Source organism: Carassius gibelio, chromosome B11 (genome assembly GCF_023724105.1).
Source record: "Carassius gibelio isolate Cgi1373 ecotype wild population from Czech Republic chromosome B11, carGib1.2-hapl.c, whole genome shotgun sequence".
In the NCBI taxonomy this organism is placed as follows: Eukaryota; Metazoa; Chordata; class Actinopteri; order Cypriniformes; family Cyprinidae; genus Carassius; species Carassius gibelio.
The window spans coordinates 25,272,264-25,292,263 of record NC_068406.1 but is presented as its reverse complement, the minus strand read 5'-3'; the positions used below and the strand labels follow the sequence as shown (position 1 = coordinate 25,292,263).

Below are 20,000 nucleotides of genomic sequence, written 5' to 3'. Positions count from 1 at the left end.
ATTAATGTTATGGAGTGGCCAGCCCAATCTCCAGACCTTAATCCAATTGAGAACTTGTGGGGTGATATCAAAAATGCTGTTTCTGAAGCAAAACCAAGAAATGTGAATGAATTGTGGAATGTTGTTAAAGAATCATGGAGTGGAATAACAGCTGAGAGGTGCCACAAGTTGGTTGACTCCATGCCACACAGATGTCAAGCAGTTTTAAAAAACTGTGGTCATACAACTAAATATTAGTTTAGTGATTCACAGGATTGCTAAATCCCAGAAAAAAAAAATGTTTGTACAAAATAGTTTTGAGTTTGTACAGTCAAAGGTAGACACTGCTATTTTTTTGAACACACCCCTTTCAACTAATTGCCCAATTGCACAGCCTTAAGAGCGTGCATATCATGAATGCTGGGTCTTGTTTGTTTTCTGACAATCTACTGAACCTACTGGTAACTTGTTTGCCACGTAGCAATAAAAAATATACTAAAAACCTTGATTATTCTGGTTAGTCACATTGTACTGCTATTATTTTGAACAATACTGTAATCCAGCTGACATCTACAGCCTCACAATTAGGAACTGAGCTGGACGTCCAGTCACAGAGTGACCAGAGGAATCAGATGATGTGTGTCCGGAGCACGAGTCAATGCACTTCAGATGGGTGTGTGTGTGTGTGTGTGTGTGTGTGTGTTTGTGTGTGTGTGTGTGTGTGTGTGAGTGTGTGTGAGTGTGTGAGTGCGTGCGTGCGTGTGCGTGTGTGTGTGTGAGTGTGAGTGTGAGTGTGTGTGTGTGTGTGTGTGTGAGAGTGCGTGCGTGCGTGTGCGTGTGTGTGTGAGTGTGAGTGTGAGTGTGTGTATGTGAGTGTGTGTGAGTGTGTGTGAGAGAGAGTGTGTGTGAGAGAGAGTGTGTGTGTGTGTGTGAGTGTGTGTGTGTGTGTGTGAGTGTGTGTGTGTGTGTGTGTTTGTGTGCAGTGATCATAGGTCACTTCATTGGTCATTGGTTAACGTCACGGTGTTTTATGAGATAGTAATGTAAATAAAGCATTACGCAACATTTCAGATGTGACAGTTCTCTTCATTTGAATTTTGATGGACATTTTTCCTAGCACTGGATCTCTATGCATGTACAGTAGTACATGATGCCAAAAGAAAAGAGGAACTAAAAGACAAGAAAACCATTGAGATCATAAACAGGAACAGTGCCAATGTATTCAGACGATAAAAATAAAGAGTATCTGCTTATAAACAGATGTTTACCACACACTACCATGGTACTGCAATGAGGTCACATTCTAGTTTCCTAAAAACTGTAACCTACATCAGACCAACCCAACGTTACTATATGCTGCCTAGTTAGGGAACACACTAGAGATGGGTGGAAGAAACGAATAAAACACACAATACTAACATATTCTTTGTGTTCATTTAATGAAAAAAAATGCATTTGACTGTTTTTATGATATAACTGTGATTTCAGCATGCAAAACACGTACTACTGATTAAAAAAGGGTTAATTATAAAAGATAAACTCATGCTTTAGAGTTAACTGTTAGCTTGTGTGTTAATGAATTCACTAATTCTGACTAAACTCAATGTGACAGTTGTTCACAGAAATGGAATTTATCGTATGTTAGTAGAAAAAAGATTACTTTTTATGCATATGCATAACAATTATTAAATATAATTCTTCACTGTATTCATTTAATTGAACCTAAACAATGCTTTTGATTATTATTACTGTTGATTCTCACATGCACAGTTAAACCTGGATCATAATAAGTAAAAATGATAAACTCATCCTCACTTTACACGTAGAGCAAACACTGTTATCCTGATCGTTAATTCATTTAATAAAAGTTGATTCAACAGAGACGATGCTGTTCACAGATACGTTTTTAAATGTTTTATAGAAAAAGATTCCTGCACTCGATCTATTTGGTGCCGATCTGTTTACAGTGATGATATATTTCTTCTCATTCACACTGAGTGCAGCGAGCGAGAAGATCTGGACATGATTTGTGAATTCATGATGACACTTCAGCCACAGCAGTACCATGCTGATTTGTGGTGAATGATTTCTGATCTCATTTTGTTTTTCAATCTTATTTAAATCATTGAACTGAACGACACTGTTCCTGTTTATCATCTTTCTGCCTCCTTTCCCTCATCTTCTCTTCTTCTCTTTGCAGTGTTCTGGCCTTTAAGACCTTTCATGTCAGTCCAGCGTTATAAATATACTGAATATATATATATATATGACCCTGCAGCACAGAAGCAGCATCAGTGTCACAGACGTGTATTTGGAGAAATACACAACAATACATTGTATGAGTCACAATTATACATTTCTCTTTTATGCCAAAAATCATTAGGATATTAAGTAAAGATCATGTTCCATGAAGATATTTAGTAAACTTCCTACTGTAAATATATCAAAACTTAATCATTGATTAGTAATATGCATTGCTAAGAACTTCATTTGAACAACTTTAAAGATGATTTTCTCAATATTTAGATTTTTTTGCTCCCTCAGATTCCAGATTTATAATAGTTGTATCTCAGACAGATATTGTCCTCCGAACAGACCACACATCAATAGAGAGATTAATTATTCAGCTTTCAGATGATGCATAATTACTATTTCACAATTCTGGCCCTTATGACTGGTTTGGTGCTGCAGGGTCACATTAATATGATTTAACTAAACAACACTGTTCCTGTTTATCATCTTTCTGGCTCCCTCTCCCTTCTTTGCAGTGTCTTGTCATGTCAGTCCAGCACTATGAATATTAATATATTATATGTGTGTGTGTGTGTGTGTGTGTGTGTGTGTGTGTGTGTGTGCACGCTCAGATGATGCTGGAGCTCTAGTATAGTGAGTGATGCGGCTCTGACCTTCCTCTCCGCGCAGCTCCAGCGCGCTCTGTTCTGTCCTTCATCCTCCTCATCGTCACCCAGGAGCCCCGCGGATGCTGAGTCTGACTCCTCGCCTTCCTCCAGCTCCTCCTCCTCCTCCTCAGCGGACACCTTCAGGCGCTTGGGCGCGCGCTCGTACTCCTCCAGCGTGGACATGATGTATCGATCTATCAATCAATCGAGTATCGGAGGATGATGAAGGCGCGCTCATGTGCTGCTCTGATCTCTCATCCGGCAACAGCTCTCTCACGCCCTCGATCCCCGCTCACTGCGGCGCTGACGTCACGCCGCGTTCCGATTGGCTGCGGCGTCTGAGTGAAGGCTGCGCGGCGGCGCTGATTGGCTGAGAGCGGGGCATGCGTGAAGAACATAGTGTTACATTAAAGATAATTATAATAATCACTTTGAACTTCTTTGTGTGAGAGTTACTTTGTAATAACGCGAAGCGCTGTTCTTACAAATAATAGTTTCCTTTACCATGGAATTAAGTTCGATATGTTAAATATAAATTATGATTACATATTATTATGATTCAGATAACAGTGTTCCTGTTCATCAACAGAGACAAAAATGTAGCTGTCTTCATTAAAAGCTCAAATATATCTGAATATTTTAGCAGCGAGAAGATGAACTTGAGAAACAGAACTATTAGAATATGAGGAAGTGAGATCATGTGGAATCTGACTCCTTTAAATCTGTCTAAAGACAGGAACACATTAAAACAACCTCATCAACTGATGATAGATAGATAGATAGATAGATAGATAGATAGATAGATAGATAGATAGATAGATAGATAGATAGATAGATAGATAGATAGATAGATAGATAGATGCCTTCTGTCTGTTCTTCTCTTCTGTTCTGTTCTTCTGTCAGTTCTTCTCTTCTGTCTGTTCTTCTGTCTGTTCTTCTGTCAGTTCTTCTCTTCTGTCTGTTCTTCTCTTCTGTCTGTTCTTCTGTCAGTTCTTCTCTTCTGTCTGTTCTCTTCTGTTCTGTTCTTCTGTCAGTTCTTCTGTCAGTTCTTCTCTTCTGTCTGTTCTTCTCTTCTGTCTGTTCTTCTGTCAGTTCTTCTCTTCTGTCTGTTCTTCTCTTCTGTCAATTCTTCTGTCTGTTCTTCTGTCAGTTCATCTCTTCTATCTGTTCTTCTCTTCTGTCTGTTCTTCTGTCAGTTCTTCTCTTCTGTCTGTTCTTCTGTCTGTTCTTCTCTTCTGTCAGTTCTTCTGTCTATTCTTCTCTTCTGTCTGTTCTTCTGTCTGTTCTTCTCTTCTGTCTGTTCTTCTGTCAGTTCTTCTCTTCTGTCAGTTCTTCTGTCTATTCTTCTCTTCTGTCTGTTCTTCTGTATGTTCTTCTCTTCTGTCAGTTCTTCTGTCTATTCTTCTCTTCTGTCTGTTCTTCTGTATGTTCTTCTCTTCTGTCTGTTCTTCTGTCTGTTCTTCTCTTCTGTCTGTTCTTCTGTCTGTTCTTCTGTCAGTTCTTCTCTTCTGTCTGTTCTTCTGTCAGTTCTTCTCTTCTGTCAGTTCTTCTCTTCTGTCTGTTCTTCTATCTGTTCTTCTCTTCTGTCTGTTCTTCTGTATGTTCTTCTCTTCTGTCTGTTCTTCTGTATGTTCTTCTGTCTGTTCTTCTGTCTGTTCTTCTCTTCTGTCTGTTCTTCTGTCTGTTCTTCTCTCCCGTCTGTTCTTCTGTCTGTTCTTCTCTTCTGTCTGTTCTTCTGTCAGTTCTTCTCTTCTGTCAGTTCTTCTCTTCTGTCTGTTCTTCTGTCTGTTCTTCCGTCTGTTCTGTTCTTCTGTCTGTTCTTCTCTTCTGTCTGTTCTTCTGTCAGTTCTTCTCTTCTGTCTGTTCTTCTGTCTGTTCTTCTCTTCTGTCTGTTCTTCTGTCTGTTCTTCTCTTCTGTCTGTTCTTCTGTCTGTTCTTCTCTTCTGTCAGTTCTTCTCTTCTGTCTGTTCTTCTGTCTGTTCTTCTCTTCTGTCAGTTCTTCTCTTCTGTCTGTTCTTCTGTCTGTTCTTCTGTTAGTTCTTCTCTTCTGTCTGTTCTTCTCTTCTGTCAGTTCTTCTGTCTGTTCTTCTCTTCTGTCTGTTCTTCTCTTCTGTCTGTTCTTCTATCTGTTCTTCTCTTCTGTCTGTTCTTCTGTATGTTCTTCTCTTCTGTATGTTCTTCTGTCTGTTCTTCTGTCTGTTCTTCTCTTCTGTCTGTTCTTCTGTCAGTTCTTCTCTTCTGTCAGTTCTTCTCTTCTGTCTGTTCTTCTGTCTGTTCTTCTGTCTGTTCTTCTGTCTGTTCTTCTCTTCTGTCTGTTCTTCTGTCAGTTCTTCTCTTCTGTCTGTTCTTCTGTCTGTTCTTCTCTTCTGTCAGTTCTTCTCTTCTGTCTGTTCTTCTGTCTGTTCTTCTCTTCTGTCTGTTCTTCTGTCTGTTCTTCTCTTCTATCTGTTCTTCTGTCTGTTCTTCTGTCTGTTCTTCTCTTCTGTCAGTTCTTCTGTCTGTTCTTCTGTCTGTTCTTCTCTTCTGTCAGTTCTTCTCTTCTGTCAGTTCTTCGGTCTGTTCTTCTCTTCTGTCAGTTCTTCTCTTCTGTCTGTTCTTCTGTTAGTTCTTCTCGTCTGTCTGTTCTTCTCTTCTGTCTGTTCTTCTGACTGTTCTTCTCTTCTGTCTGTTCTTCCGTCTGTTCTTCTCTTCTGTCTGTTCTTCTGTCTGTTCATCTCTTCTGTCTGTTCTTCTGTCTGTTCTTCTGTCTGTTCTTCTCTTCTGTCTGTTCTTCTCCTCTGTCTGTTCTTCTGTCTGTTCATCTCTTCTGTCTGTTCTTCTGTCTGTTCTTCTGTCTGTTCTTCTCTTCCGTCTGAGGTTGATGAAGTGTTGAAGCTGAGCTGAAGATGATCTGTGGTTCTGTTGTTGTCTCAGCAGCAGATCACTGAAGAAGACGTCTGGAGAACAGACACCGCTGTGAGATCTCTGAGCAGTCGTCTCTCTCTTCCTTTCATTCACTAGAGAGGAAACTGATGAATTTGCATCAAATAGAGTTTAGCAGGTGCTTCTCTAGAGTCTCAACATGTTCATGCAGGACGCGTTTGTAGAGATAGAGCAGCTAAACCTGGAAACCCACAGACATCTATCTAGAACAGAGCTGTGCGGTGTGTGTGAGAGAGAGAGAGAGAGAGAGAGAGCGTGTGTGTGTGTGTGTGTGTGTGTGAGAGAGAGAGGGAGAGAGAGAGAGTGTGTGTGTGTATGTGTGTGAGAGAGAGAGAGAGTGTGTGTGTGTGTGAGAGAGAGAGAGAGAGAGAGTGTGTGAGTGAGTGGGTGAGTGAGTGTGTGTGTGTGTGTGTGTGTGTGTGTGAGAGAGAGGGAGAGAGAGAGTGTGTGTGTGTATGTGTGTGTGTGAGAGAGAGAGAGAGAGAGTGTGTGTGTGTGGGTGTGTGTGAGAGAGAGAGACAGAGTGTGTGAGTGAGTGAGTGAGTGAGTGTGTGTGTGTGTGGGTGAGAGAGAGAGAGAGAGAGAGAGAGAGAGAGAGTGAGAGTGTATGTGTGTGAGTGTATGTGTGTGAGTGTGTGTGTGTGTGTGTGTGTGTCCGCATGTCATACATGGATCATACGTGTGTGTGTTCTTGTTTTTGTATCATATCAGGACACAACTCTGTATAATGACATGGGTATGACACAGGTATTACAAGGAGAGGGTGACTTATGAGCACATAACCCATGTCCCCATTTTTCAAAACACTTATAAATCATACAGAATGAGTTTTTTTGAGAAAGTAAAAATGCACAAAGTTTCCTGTGAGGGTTAGGGTTACACTGTAAAAAATTTCCTGTAGAAATTACAGTAACTTACTGGCAGCAGTTTGCCAGTAACTTACTGTAAATTAAACTTACAGTAAAAATACTGTATTCATATTTACAGTACCATTTAACTTGCTGTAAATGTATTTGCAGTAATATATTTTTTTACTGTAAAACACAATTATGTTTTTTTTTCTCCTTTTATATATTTTAATACAATAAAATATTACTTTACACTGTTAAATGTACTGTAATTGGTTCACTTTTATTATGTATTGTAAAACTTTACAAATTATTGTATTTCAACAGGTCTCATGTCTCAGTAGTAAAAACTATAAAAAGAAACAAAAGACTGTTTAACTTCTTTTATTGGTTTAATAGTTAAATTGTAATACTTGAAATAACATTTTAATATTCTTGCAGATTGTACTTTCAGTTTTCCAAAAACTTGAATACATTTCATTTATACATAAAAGTTTCATATTAAGAGCATTTTAAAACAACAGACATGAACAGATTCAGTCATAAGAACAATCTTAAAAATTTACTAATTCAGAAAACTCCTGTGTAGAATGTATTTGCTCTTAGTAGCTTAATAGTTTTGCCAGCTGAAATCAAGAAACTCCTTAAAGGGATAGTTCACCCAAAAATCTGAATTAGGTCATTAATAACTTACCCTCATGTCGTTCCAAACCCGTGAGACTTCCGTTTATCTTCTGAACACAGTTTAAGATATTTTAGATTTAGTCCGAGAGCTCTCAGTCCCTCCATTGAAGCTGTGTGTATGGTCTACTGTCCATGTCCAGAAAGGTAAGAAAAACATCATCAAAGTAGTCCATGTGACATCAGAGGGTCCATTGGAATTTTTTGAAGCGTCGAAAATACATTTTGGTCCAAAAATAGCAAAAACTACGACTTTATTCAGCATTGTCTTCTCTTCCGGGTCTGTTGTGAGACAGTTCAAAACAAAGCAGTTTGTGATATCCAGTTCATGAATCATTCGATGTAACCGGATCTTTTTGAACCAGTTCACCAAATCAAACTGAATCGTTTTATACTGTTCGCGTCTCCAATACGCATTAATTCACAAATTACTTAAGCTGTTAACTTTTTTAATGTGGCTGACTCGTGAACTAGTCAGTATTTTGTTCGTTATCTGGCTCAGCTCGGTGTTCATCTTCAGTTCTCTCCTCACAGCAGTTCACCGGGATACTGGTTTGTTTGAACTCAGAAGTGTCAGCCACATTAAAAAAAGTTAACAGTTTAAGTAATTTGTGGATTAATGCGTATTGGAGATGCGAACCGTTTAAAATGATTCAGTTCGATTTGGTGAACTGGTTCAAAAGGATCCAATTACATGGAGTGATTCGTTCGCGAACCGGATATCACAAACTGCTTTGTTTTGAACTCTCTCTCACAACAGACACGGAAGAGAAGACAATGCTGAACAAAGTCGTAGTTTTTGCTATTTTTGTACCAAAACGTATTTTCGATGCTTCAAAAAATTCTAACTGACCCTCTGATGTCACATGTACTACTTTGATGATGTTTTTCTTACCTTTCTGGACATGGACAGCAGACCGAACACACAGCTTCAATGGAGGGACAGAGGAGATAAATGGAGGTCTCACGGGTTTGGAACGACATGAGGGTGAGTTATTAATGGGTGAATTAATTTTTTGGGTGAACTATCCCTTTAATGAAGGAGGATACATGAGGGTTCAGACCAGAGTTCTTCCTTTGCACCATCTTCCCACTTCTTTTGATGACGTGGAACTTTGAGGAGCACTTGCTGTTGTCAGGGTTAACATTTAACCTTTACATAACAGAAAAAAAAGTTAGATCATTTGATGTGAAAAATGTCTAACAAAACAACCAAATACTCACAACACAACCAAATACAGAAATACACTGCAAATGGCACAGAACACAACGGAAATATTTCCAGGGGACCCAATATGTGACGAACCCGGATGGAGCATGTTTAGTACTCAATGTCTACTTTTGTTTTCTTGCAAAAAATACAGAGATTACATATTTATGACATACAACTTTATATACAATATAAAAAATGTAAAAAGAACATGAGGGTGAGATATTAATCTATACATTAGTAACATTGTAAAAAAAAATGTAATGTTATGTTTAAATAAGTTTCATAGGTAAGAAATGTAAGGTAATGTAGGGTCCAAAGATGAAACAGCTAATTTTAAAGTTAAGACACACACAGATAAATAAAGCATATTACGAAAACTTTTTTTGTATAAAATGTATTTATTTGCAACAGTTATGTTAACAGCAATAATAAGACAGTTATGTCCTAAGTACAGCTATTAAGCTGATAGACACCATGCTGCTTTGTCACGAGAACATCCCAGGTTAAAATAATGAGGAAATTACGTTGGCTAAATCCCAAATCGCCCCCTTAACACTCATTTACTCATTTCTACATTAGTCCACTAATACGGTTCACTTGAAGCTGTGAGTGAATTCGGACAGCCGTTGATCACGCATTGGATGTACACAGTCGGGTTCGTCACTTACTGGGGTCCCCTGAAAACATTTCCATTGTGTTCTGTGCCATTTGCGGCGCATTTTCGCGAACGAGATTATGTTTTTCTCCCGATGCTGATGTACAGAACAAATGTTACATTTGAAGTAGACATATTTTTCTCTTGGTTGTTTAGTTTCCTTAACTTTATGTGTTTGCGGTAACGTTAAATGTGAGACTGAGGGGCGGAGAGGCTTTGGAAAGTGTATGAGCATTCAGGAACTGCACACGAAAACCTTAAGTTCGCCGTGTTTTTATGCCCTTTGGCATGATTAATAAAGGCGTATAATGTCTCCACAGAGACGCCAGTGTTTGCACACGACACGAACATTGCGGGTTTTACTCTAGCACTACAAGCATGACGTGCATTTATATGGGGTAATCAGTTAACAGCAAGCGATAATAGCGGGAAAAAATCCGACTGACTTTAAGCTAAATCCACGAAAGCTTTGTTGTTCGGCTAACAGTTCACATGAACACTCACCAGCTCATGGAGTGGTCAAACCCAAGGCAGAGACCCGTTAATGTCCATATTTTGACGGTGAAACGTTCAGAAAAGGGAAAGAAAGGAAAGAAATATGAATGTTTGCACAGTGTCACCACAACTCTCTCTAGCTCTCTTCACAGCATAAATGTGAGGTGACTGCGCGCCATACAGTGGCAGCGTTTTTTTTATTTATATTTTTGTTTTAGTTAAACCAAAGATATAATATATTTAAAGTAAAAGAAGTAATATTTGTACCCACCTTTGCATCTGACTGGTTCTTTTCGCATCTGTGTGTCTTGTTTTCTTCTTTCTCCAAGTGGGATATAAAACTTGATCTGTGATTGGTCAGGTTTCGCGCTCATTTTTTCTTTACTGTATTTAAATTTACAGTAAATTAAAAATACTGTAATTTAGTGTCGCCAAGAGGGTATTCCCCAAAATGTTACTTTAAAATACAGTAATATGCTGTATAACTGTCCTACAGTAAAATACAGTTCATTTTACAGTTAAATACTGTTAAATTTACAGACATTTCTAACAGTGTAGGTGTAGGGTTGGTGAATATGGAGCCAAAAGAGTCTCAATAAAGATAAATGCACACACTACAGTCACATATGCACACACAGGATTCATAAATACACACACAGGATACACAAATGTGCACAAAATTCACAAATGCACACACAAAATTTAAAAAGCACAGAAGATTCACAAATGCATACAAAATTCAGAAATGCACACAAAATTCAGAAATACACACACAATTCAGAAATGCAAACAACATTTACAAATGCACTCAAGATTCACAAATGCACAGAACAAGATTCAGAAATGTGTTTCTGATGCACACACACATATATCTTGATTTACAAACTGCTTGCGGTCTGTGAACCTCACTGCATTTGTGTGTGAATTTTGAGACTCCCCTGACTTGGCTTGACACACAAATGCATGGAATGATCAGCAACCAATCAGATGTCTCCCTTCTTTTAGCCAATCACAAGAACGCACGTGGTTGTTTACTTATAAGCCAATCACATGCGTTCACACAGCGCTATATGCCTGTGGTGCACATATTATAGCCTACTTATTTATGAAATTGTATGGAAATACAGATGTTTAGATTACAATTCAGGTTTATTTTTTATATTTTTTTACAAAATATACATTTAAAAATGTCTCAGTACATATAGCCCAGACTGTGACTGCAGAAAAAAAGTTAATCATAAATTTGCAATAGGCAATTATTTCATTTTATTGAAATATTTTAATGAAAGTAAAAAAAAAAAATTTACACCTTTTTGAATATTTTAAATATATCTAAATATTCTTGTGGATGCAATATAGAAGTCACTTTATTTATAATATTCGATCCCTACATGAAGAGAGAGTCAGTGGTCCGCTGAGAGAGGAAAGTGGCTCTCCGGCTGCGCAAAGTGAATCGCCGCTGTGTGAGGAAAGGGAATCGTTCGCTCAACTTCGCTGGGTGAGGAAAGTGAATCGTTCGCTGAGGAAAGTGAGTCGCTCGCTGCGTGACTCGTGAGGAAAGGGAGTCGTTCGCTGCGTGAGGAAAGTGAGTCTCCTGCTGCGCAAAGTGGGTGTCCGGCTGCGTGAGGTAAGTGAGTCGTTCGCTGAGGAAAGCGAGTCGTTCGCTGCGTGAGGAAAGTGAATCGTTCTCTGAGGAATGTGAGTCGTTCGCTGATTGGCTTATAAGTGAACAATCCCCCACGTGGGGTGCATTCTTGTGATTGGCTCAAACAAGGGAGATATCTGATTGGTTGCAGATCATTCCCTGTTTAAAAAAAGGCATTTGTGTGTCAAGCCAAGTCAGAGGAGTCTCAAAATTCACACACAAATGCAGTGAGGTTCACAGACCGCAAGCAGTTTGTAAATCAAGATATATGTGTGTGTGCATCAGAAACACATTTCTGAATCTTGTTCTGTGCATTTGTGAATCTTGAGTGCATTTGTAAATGTTGTTTGCATTTCTGAATTGTGTGTGCATTTCTGAATTTTGTGTGCATTTCTGAATTTTGTATGCATTTGTGAATCTTCTGTGCTTTTTTAAATTTTGTGTGTGCATTTGTGAATTTTGTGCGCATTTGTGTATCCTGTGTGTGTATTTATGAATTATGTGTGTGCATGTATGAATCCTATGTGTGCATATGTGAATGTAGTGTGTGCATTTATCTTTATTGATACTCTTTTGGCTCCATAGGTGAAGGGACATAGAATATACAGTTTGTACAGAATAAAAACCATTACACCTATGGGATGAACACACTTTACACAAAAACAAACATGTGTGTGTGTGTGAGAGAGAGAGAGAGAGAGAGAGAGAGAGAGAGAGAGAGAGTGTGTGTGTGTGTGTGTTTATAGACAGATTCTACATGATACACAGCAAATGAACTCTAAGAGCACTGAAGCACGTGTGTTATTTTTCACATCAAAGATTCTCGTCCTCAGTCGTGTCAGAATATATCGTGTGTGTGAACGCTCGAGAAGATCTTAAAAATATTCTCCTTGAAATAGCCGAGGAGCTCTTGAGCAAACACCTGCAGCTCGCTCATCTTTCCTGTAATCGACGGCTACAGGTCTGTTGTTTCAGCTTAGTGTTTAGATCGTGAAGTTAAACCAGTCCAAACTCTGGTGCATGAGTTCAGATCACTGCTGTATCAGAGCAGAGCAGGATTTACATTCACTTCACCAGACAGGAAACAACACTAAACACTTCAGATTCACACTGATCACATCAACACAAACATCAGATCATATAATGACAGACTCTTGAACATCAGCATGCTTTCATCAGAACAGAAGCTGCTACTTCACTTTGCTTCGAGTACAGAAGCGAACTGAAATTGAGCAGAAATATGAAGTCTGATGTAGTCAGGCGAGCTTGTTACCATCATTAAATAAAAAATATAAAACAAAGACAACTTTTAAAAATATACAAATTGCAACTTTTTATCTCACAAATTTTCTACAGAATTCTGAATTTACATCATGTAATTCAAGTTATCATCATGCAATTACATGTTTTTTTTTTTTCATTGTTTAATTTATTTATTATACAATTTTTTTTTTGCAATTCCAACGTTTTCCCCTCAGGATTCTCAGTTTACATTTAGGAATTTTTACTTTTGTGCAAATTAACATCACACATTTATAATTTTCATTAATTGTTTTTGCAATTAATGTTCATGCAATTTTTTATTTTATTTTATAAAATTTAATTTCCCAATTTTACATCTAGCAAATCAGAATTTTGTGTAAGTTTCCATTACTTTTTCAAGAATTTTACATCTCATAATTCCATCTTTATTCCTCAGAATTCAGAGTTTATATCTCACAATTCTGTTTTTAGTTTAGCAAATTTAGGTCTTGTGAAAAATTCTAGAACTGAGTTTACAATAAAAATAAAAAATAGAAAAGTATGGAAAAAATGGTCTGAATCGTGAGATATAAATTAAGAATTCGAAATGTTTAAAAAATTTTATTGCATGATGGAAATACGTCAGAGATGACACTAACTGTTAAGTTCTATTTAGATGTTTCTGTGTGTGACGGTCAGTCAGAAGTCAAGGCGGTTTACTGCAGACCATCATGCTTTGGTTTGACCTGACGAGCAGATTATTAATCTGCACATCCTGAGATCAAGTGTTTATTGATCATATGGTGACAGCAGAGACGCTTCACTAGAGATTCTGACGCCTGACCTACATTCAGCTGATTCCTCGCTCCTCTTCATCCCACACACTGACCTGATTTCACATCTCCAAACACATGAGGAGAGACACAGAGATGCACATCTAACTTCACACTCAATTGATCTTTGTGTCACTAACCACAAACAAGATCCAGAAAAACATCCACGATTAACGATTCCAAATCTGCTCAGATCCTTTAAAAAAAATGTATTTTTTTTTTATTCAGGCTTTAAAAAAAAAAAAAAAAGAAATCTGAGATTACATCTTCCAATTCTGACTTGCAATTTTGCATCATGCACGCACGCCCACACACACACACACACACACACACACACACTGACAGGAAGTGAAACATCTGCACACTCACAGAGGATGGGAGTGAGAGGATGAGAGTCATCTGTGGATGTCTTCAGTGCTGTAACGGCTGTAAGTGTGTGTTAAACACACCAAATGTGTCTGTCTTTAACACATTCAAACTCTGAACTCAGACTTCCTCAATTCTCAGTGATTCACAGAGAATCTGCTGATAATCTTCATCTGTGTAAGAGCTGAGTGTTTATGAGAGCCAATCAAAGCCCTGCAAGAATCTGAACCAGATCAACAGCGAGGCCCTCGGCGAGAGCTAAAGGAGAAGAAGAACAGGAAGCGGCCGGAGGAAGTCAACTTCACAAACGCAACTGTAACCGCTGCCTGAGAGTTTTGTAAGACATGGTGGCAGCAGAGGATTGCAACGATAACAAGTGTTCGTTCACATCACATACACAGACAGACCTCGAGTGTTTCAGATTAAATAGCTATGATCACTACTGACACACACACACACACACGCTCACTCTCTCTCTCTCTCTCTCACACACACACACACACACACACACACTCCCTCTCTCTCTCTCTCTCACACACACACACACACACACACACACACACTCCCTCTCTCTCTCTCTCTCACACACACACACGCGCACACACGCACACACACACACTCAATAACATAGACATATATGTATATTTTTGAAAGGTGCATGTAGTTTCATAACACAGACAAACGTACAAACTTAATCTGAGGCATATGTGTCACTCATACAGAAAAGAAAGTTTGTTTATTTATCATCAGCTTGTTACAATTTCATACATTTTAAAAGAATAGTTCACACAAAACTGAAAAATGTGTTCACTCTCAGGTCATCTGAGATCAGGAGGAGTTTGTTTCTTCATCAGGTTTGTAGAAATGTAGCACTGCATCAGTGTCTCATCAATGGATGCTCTGCAGTGAATGGGTGCCGTCAGAATGAGAGTCTGATAAAAACATCACAATAATCCACAGCACTCCAGTCCATCAGTGAACATCTGGAGAAGACAAAACCTGAAACACATCCAGCATTAAGATGATTTTAACTCAAACACATAGAGTCTATAATCCAGAATAACACTTCCTCCAGTGAAAAAGTGTTCTGTCTGAATCAGGAGAGAAATCAAGCAGCGTTTAAACAGCTCTAAACAAACATGTTTCTGGATTTTGAGGTGACTCTTGTGGTGTGATGTGTGTGAATTATATCTGAGGAAAGAGGAACTGTGTATCTGAGGTCATTTGCTCATTTAACCACAAATAACGCAGAACTCCTCACCAATTCTATTCTCAACTCAAACCCATGCTTTTAGAACAGCTGCCCAGAATCACTCTGGACACTACAGACAACAACACTGCAGTAAATTCCCACTAACACACTGACATGATTCAACAAAAACACATTGAAACAATGTTTCAAGCTAACTAATTGTGCCATATTAACACAATTCTTCTAAATCAATGTGAACTGTGGTTAAATGATGCCAGCTGTTGTTTCAGCATTGAAATTGATTTAAAACAGTTGACATATATTTATAGAAACTGCAGTCAAAGTGTAGCTGAAATTATGTCAGTTTAATGTTTTAATGTTGAAAAACACTTCAACAAAGTTAAGAACGAGCTGTAAAAAATGTTTAAAGATAATAAAAAAATAAAATAAAAAAAATCTAAATCTGTTAAAAAAGATGGTTTCTGCATTTAAAAAACGACTGAAACATTGTGTCTAGATGATTGAGGAAGAAAAAAACAATGAAAACACTGAAGTTTTAACACTCATGCTGAAAAGACATTTAAAAAACAACTTTTGGAGATCGACATTGATTCGGTTCATAAATTCAAATGATAACCTACGCTCCTCTCACCCTCGCTGCTATCTGCTATGGTTTCATCTACATCTTTGGATGCTAACAGTGCTACTGATCCTTTCTGCTCCACTCTTACATCTTGTTTAGACACTGTTTGCCCCTTGTCTTCCAGGCCAGCCCGTAACACCCTTCTGTTCCTTGGTTATCTGATGTTCTACACCACTGTTCTAAGCTTAGAGCTGCTGAAAGGGTGTGAAGGGTGTTGACATCAATGTCAAAAATATTACTGATCTTATTGTGTATCAGTCACTCCCATCTTCCTTCTCTGCTAATGTCTCCACTGCTAAAATGACATACTACCATAACAAAAATAACAACTCTCGCATGCTTTTAAAAAAATGTTCCTCACTTCTTAGTCCTCCCCCTCCCCCTCCTGCTTCATCTCTAATAGCTGACAACTTTGCCACGTTTTTTTTTAACCACCAGATCCTCCTATCAACCCTACTGGCAAAAGGCATCTCAGGAACCACACTTCAATGGTTTGAGTCTTACCTATCAGATAGGTCCAAGTCTCAACATCTAACTACTGGGGTGCCTCAGGGCTCAGTTCTTGGACCACTTCTCTTCTCTGTCTACATGGCATCATTAGGTTCTGTCATTCAGAAAAGCACCAGTGTGTTTCAGACATATATTAATACAGTAATACACACATACCTCAGCGATGTGACGACTCTGAATGAAGGCCGTGTGAGCTTGTGGGTGATGCAAATGGAGCTGGTAAAAGAGTGTCAGTCGAATTAAACCTCCGTCCTCCATCATCCACACAGGCCTTACAATAAAGCAGTGGTTCCAAACCTTTTTCAGCTCGCGGCCCACTGCAAAAAAATTAAGTGACCCCACTATTGTTGGGTTAATAACTCAATACTCAGAAACTATATTGTTAACTGTATTTATTGAATGAACTAGGGTTCAACAACAATAAACCTATTGCAACCTCTTTGATAAATTTTGTGATTTCGATTTTAATAACAATTGTGACACACACAGATATGTTTTACAGTCATAAATGCATTCAGGATGAATTTGAAACATATTTCCAAAAGAAAACCAATTAGAGCTTTATCAAAGAGTTGTAAAGTCTCTACAACAGACATAAGTTAAAATAATGACTATAGTAAAGGTGTAACAAACTTTATAGACTTATGACAAAAAATATATATATAAATAAATGAATCCTGTGTCCAGGGACTTTTTTTCTTTTTGCCATGCATTGTTCATAGAGCTTATTAATTGTAGCGGTGCCTCAGGTGTTGAAATAGATTTGTTATACATTATACAGGTTCATATATACTCCGTCTGCAGTGCACAGTATGTGTAAACGGTGCAGAAGCAGCTAGAGCGCGAATCTCTAAGCTCACACTCAGATTTCCTTTGCTTTGTTACAAAACCAGATGCGCATGCTCAGATACATGCTTTAGGCTATTATTCATTCATATATTACATTATTCTGCAACATTTTGTATTTGTAATTAAATTATTGTTTGTAGTAACTTAATATCACATTTTAATCATGCTGATTAACCCCCAAACCCCAAATGACTCAAATGATTCACGCTTTGAACTCCCAAATGACTCAAATGATTCACGCTTTGAACTCCCAAACTGACTCAAATGATTCACGCTCCCAACTCTCGAACTGACTCAAATGATTTGCAAACCCGCTAAGGGAAGTCGTGGCCTAATGGTTAGAGAGTCGGACTCCCAATCGAAGGGTTGTGAGTTCGAGTCTCGGGCAGGAATTGTGGGTGGGGGGAGTGCATGTACAGTTCTCTCGCCACCTTCAATACCACGACTGAGGAGCCCTTGAGCAAACAACCCCCAACTGCTCCCCGGGCGCCGCAGCATAAATGGCTGCCCACTGCTCCGGGTGTGTGCTCACAGTGTGTGTGTGTGTGCACTTCGGATGGGTTAAATGCAGAGCACGAATTCTGAGTATGGGTCACCATACTTGGCTGATTGTCAGGTCACTTTCACTTTGAACTCCCAAACTGACTCAAATGAATCACAATCCGAAGACAAATCAAATGACACCGCCAGCTACTAGGCTTAGTTTCTCTAATTTCTCTGAATTTAATCTAATTCACTGAAATTAAGGTACGAAAAGTATGTTATTAACAATAAAATATCAATATTTCCATTCTGAACTGCTTTCCACATCGAAACATAACCAGGTGAGCTTATTTGATGGCTCTATAAAGTAATAAACCCAGTGAAGCTGTTGTTTACAGTGAATTTATAACAGCTGAGGGTCGTTGTTAGGCAAGACCCAACACAAAGCAAAAAAAAAAACCTTTAGCTGTTATAAATTCACTGAAACCACAGCTTCACAGGGTCTATTGCTTAAATAAAACAGTTATTCCATATACACAGTAAGGTTTTACAAAATAAAACTGAGCAAATAAAGTGTAATGAGATGAATCAAAACAGTATTCTTCCGCCAAACAATGCAGCTCCTCACAAACAGTCTTGGTTGCTACAAAGTGGTTGCCGAGCAACACACAAACATAAACAAAGGTGTGTGTTACTTTGTAACACAATTTAGAACAGCTTTGAACCTGGCTCAGCCAATCAGAATCAAGCACCAGAACTATCTGTTTTCTAAAGTAGCAATAGTAGCAAGTAGTAATAGAAATAAATACAATTATTTTTAGCAGAAGATTTTTAAAATATTCACACTAAGAACAAATTTTCTTTTTAGGAACTGATCACTGAAAGGTTCTTTGGGGAACCAGAAATAGCTCTTCTACGAAATCACTGAAAAAAAAAAACAACAAAAAAAAAACTTTTGGAACCATTGTTTTTAAGAATAAATTGATAAAAATTATATCTGTTCAAATATTACAAATAAAACACTTGTTTAACCTGCAGTTTAATGCTAACGGGTTACAAAAAAAAGTGAACAAACGGATCATAAATCACAACTGAAATGTGAATGAAATTATGTAAATAAAACCACTGAAATAATGTTTACAGCTCAATAGCCGTAAAAAAATTTAACAAAATAAATGTGCTATAAATGTTAGATGCTGAAAAATTTCAGCATTGAAAAAAACATTAAATCTGAACTTAAAGTTAACTAGTCAAAGAAATTAAATATAAATAATTCAATACATATGTGCCTGAAATTTAGTAAGTTGTTTCAGTGTTGAAATTTGAATTAAACAAACCTTAAACAATGTTTTTTTTTTTAAAGTTAAAATATTGGTTTACCTGCATGTCGCATGACCATTAACCAACATCAATGAGTCGATTTATTAATTAAGTAACGCAAACTCAAAAAATCTCATATGGATGTGAAGTACTCACTGTAGCTCAAAGAGGTCATTACACTAGCATTAACTAGTAACAGCGCCACCTGCTGGAACAGCATGAAGAAATCTCACAGACAAAGGAAGGTGTTTTCACTTCATTTAATACACACATACAAAACCCCAACCAGTGTGTGTGTGTGTGTGCTACACAACAAAAGAGGTACAAAAGCACACAAACTCTCTTCAACTACAGAAAAATCAACTCAAAATATTTTCCGCTCCTCACTGGAGCTTCCTTACAATCAAACTCACATCTTTATAAGTACTGCAGTAAACGTCTGATGAGAAACTGAGGTTCTGGAGAAGAGCGTCAGTCGTCTCGCTCTGGACTCTCACTTCTTGCAGGGCTTCGAGACGCAGATCGACTGCAGGAAGAACACAAGAGACTGGTGTTGAGCGAGTGTGTCGCTCGCTCGTCATTTACACAGCTGGAACAGAGTTTCCCCTGCGCTTTAAAAGTAACCAGCTAAAAGCTTATTGGGTGGCTTGTGTGCGACAAATAATGAATAGCCTTGGAAACGTTGAATATTATTTCCAATTATTTATACCATAAATAAAACAGCTTGTGAATAGTTACAAAGCATTATTTACCTCAGAAAAAAAGTTTAGTTAATCGAGTTGGAGCACATCAAATTTAGTGTGTGTGTGTGTGTGTTGGGGGGGGGGGGGGTCTTCATCGAAACAAAACCTATAAATTGTCATATGGATGTTATTCCATCACATTTTCTTAAAGGTATTTTAGGTTTTGATGCCCCCAGTTGTCCAAAAAAACTAGTCTGGACCCTGATATCTTAAACGATTACCATTATTATCCAAAATTCTGGAAAAGGTAATTTATTTACAGCTTTTTTCTTATCTGACTGACTGTAACATGCTTGATTAATTTCATTCAGGATTTAGGGCTTGTCATAGTACTCAGAGTGCTCTGCTAAAAGTAACAAATTATACATCTCCTTGGATTCCGGAGATAGGGTCATCTTGATTCTTTTAGATCTCAGCGCAGCATCTAACACAATAGATCGCTCATGTTATTAAATCACCTGGAGAGAGTGTTTGGTATTCA

The 20,000-nt window shown here is 38.1% G+C and overlaps 2 protein-coding genes and 2 long non-coding RNA genes across 6 annotated transcripts in view; all 4 read right to left on the bottom strand.

Moving 5' to 3' along the window:
• The window catches only part of LOC127968481 (heterogeneous nuclear ribonucleoprotein L-like), a 29,501-nt gene extending 25,798 nt beyond the window's left edge, over positions 1-3,703 (bottom strand). The window contains exons 1-2 of one of the 2 annotated variants that reach the window (XM_052569745.1): positions 3,633-3,652; positions 2,886-3,249 (exon numbers count right to left, since the gene is read on the bottom strand). In XM_052569745.1, coding sequence (XP_052425705.1) covers positions 2,886-3,062 — 177 coding nt within the window. In that variant the 5' untranslated portion in view covers positions 3,063-3,249; positions 3,633-3,652. Of the gene's footprint in view, positions 1-2,885 lie in introns of both variants that reach the window. The other variant, XM_052569744.1, reaches the window with a different exon arrangement.
• A 1,458-nt stretch (positions 3,704-5,161) lies between these two features.
• On the bottom strand, positions 5,162-14,127 carry LOC127968485 (uncharacterized). 2 transcript variants are annotated; one of them, XR_008155981.1, is made up of 2 exons: positions 13,783-14,127; positions 5,162-5,887 (listed from the first exon to the last, which is right to left on the bottom strand). It is a non-coding gene; the product is annotated as an uncharacterized LOC127968485 (long non-coding RNA). The 2 variants fall into 2 exon arrangements; XR_008155982.1 differs by having other exon boundaries at positions 5,162-5,875.
• Positions 14,128-14,487: 360 nt separating this feature from the next.
• Positions 14,488-18,391, bottom strand: LOC127968486 (uncharacterized). Its single transcript, XR_008155983.1, has 2 exons — positions 16,281-18,391; positions 14,488-14,778 (listed from the first exon to the last, which is right to left on the bottom strand). It is a non-coding gene; the product is annotated as an uncharacterized LOC127968486 (long non-coding RNA).
• Positions 18,392-19,021: 630 nt separating this feature from the next.
• LOC127968482 (serine/arginine-rich splicing factor 7) overlaps positions 19,022-20,000 on the bottom strand; it is a 5,431-nt gene continuing 4,452 nt past the window's right edge. The window contains exon 8 of the mRNA XM_052569746.1: positions 19,022-19,302. Coding sequence (XP_052425706.1) covers positions 19,248-19,302 — 55 coding nt within the window. The 3' untranslated portion in view covers positions 19,022-19,247. The remainder of the gene's footprint in view (positions 19,303-20,000) is intronic.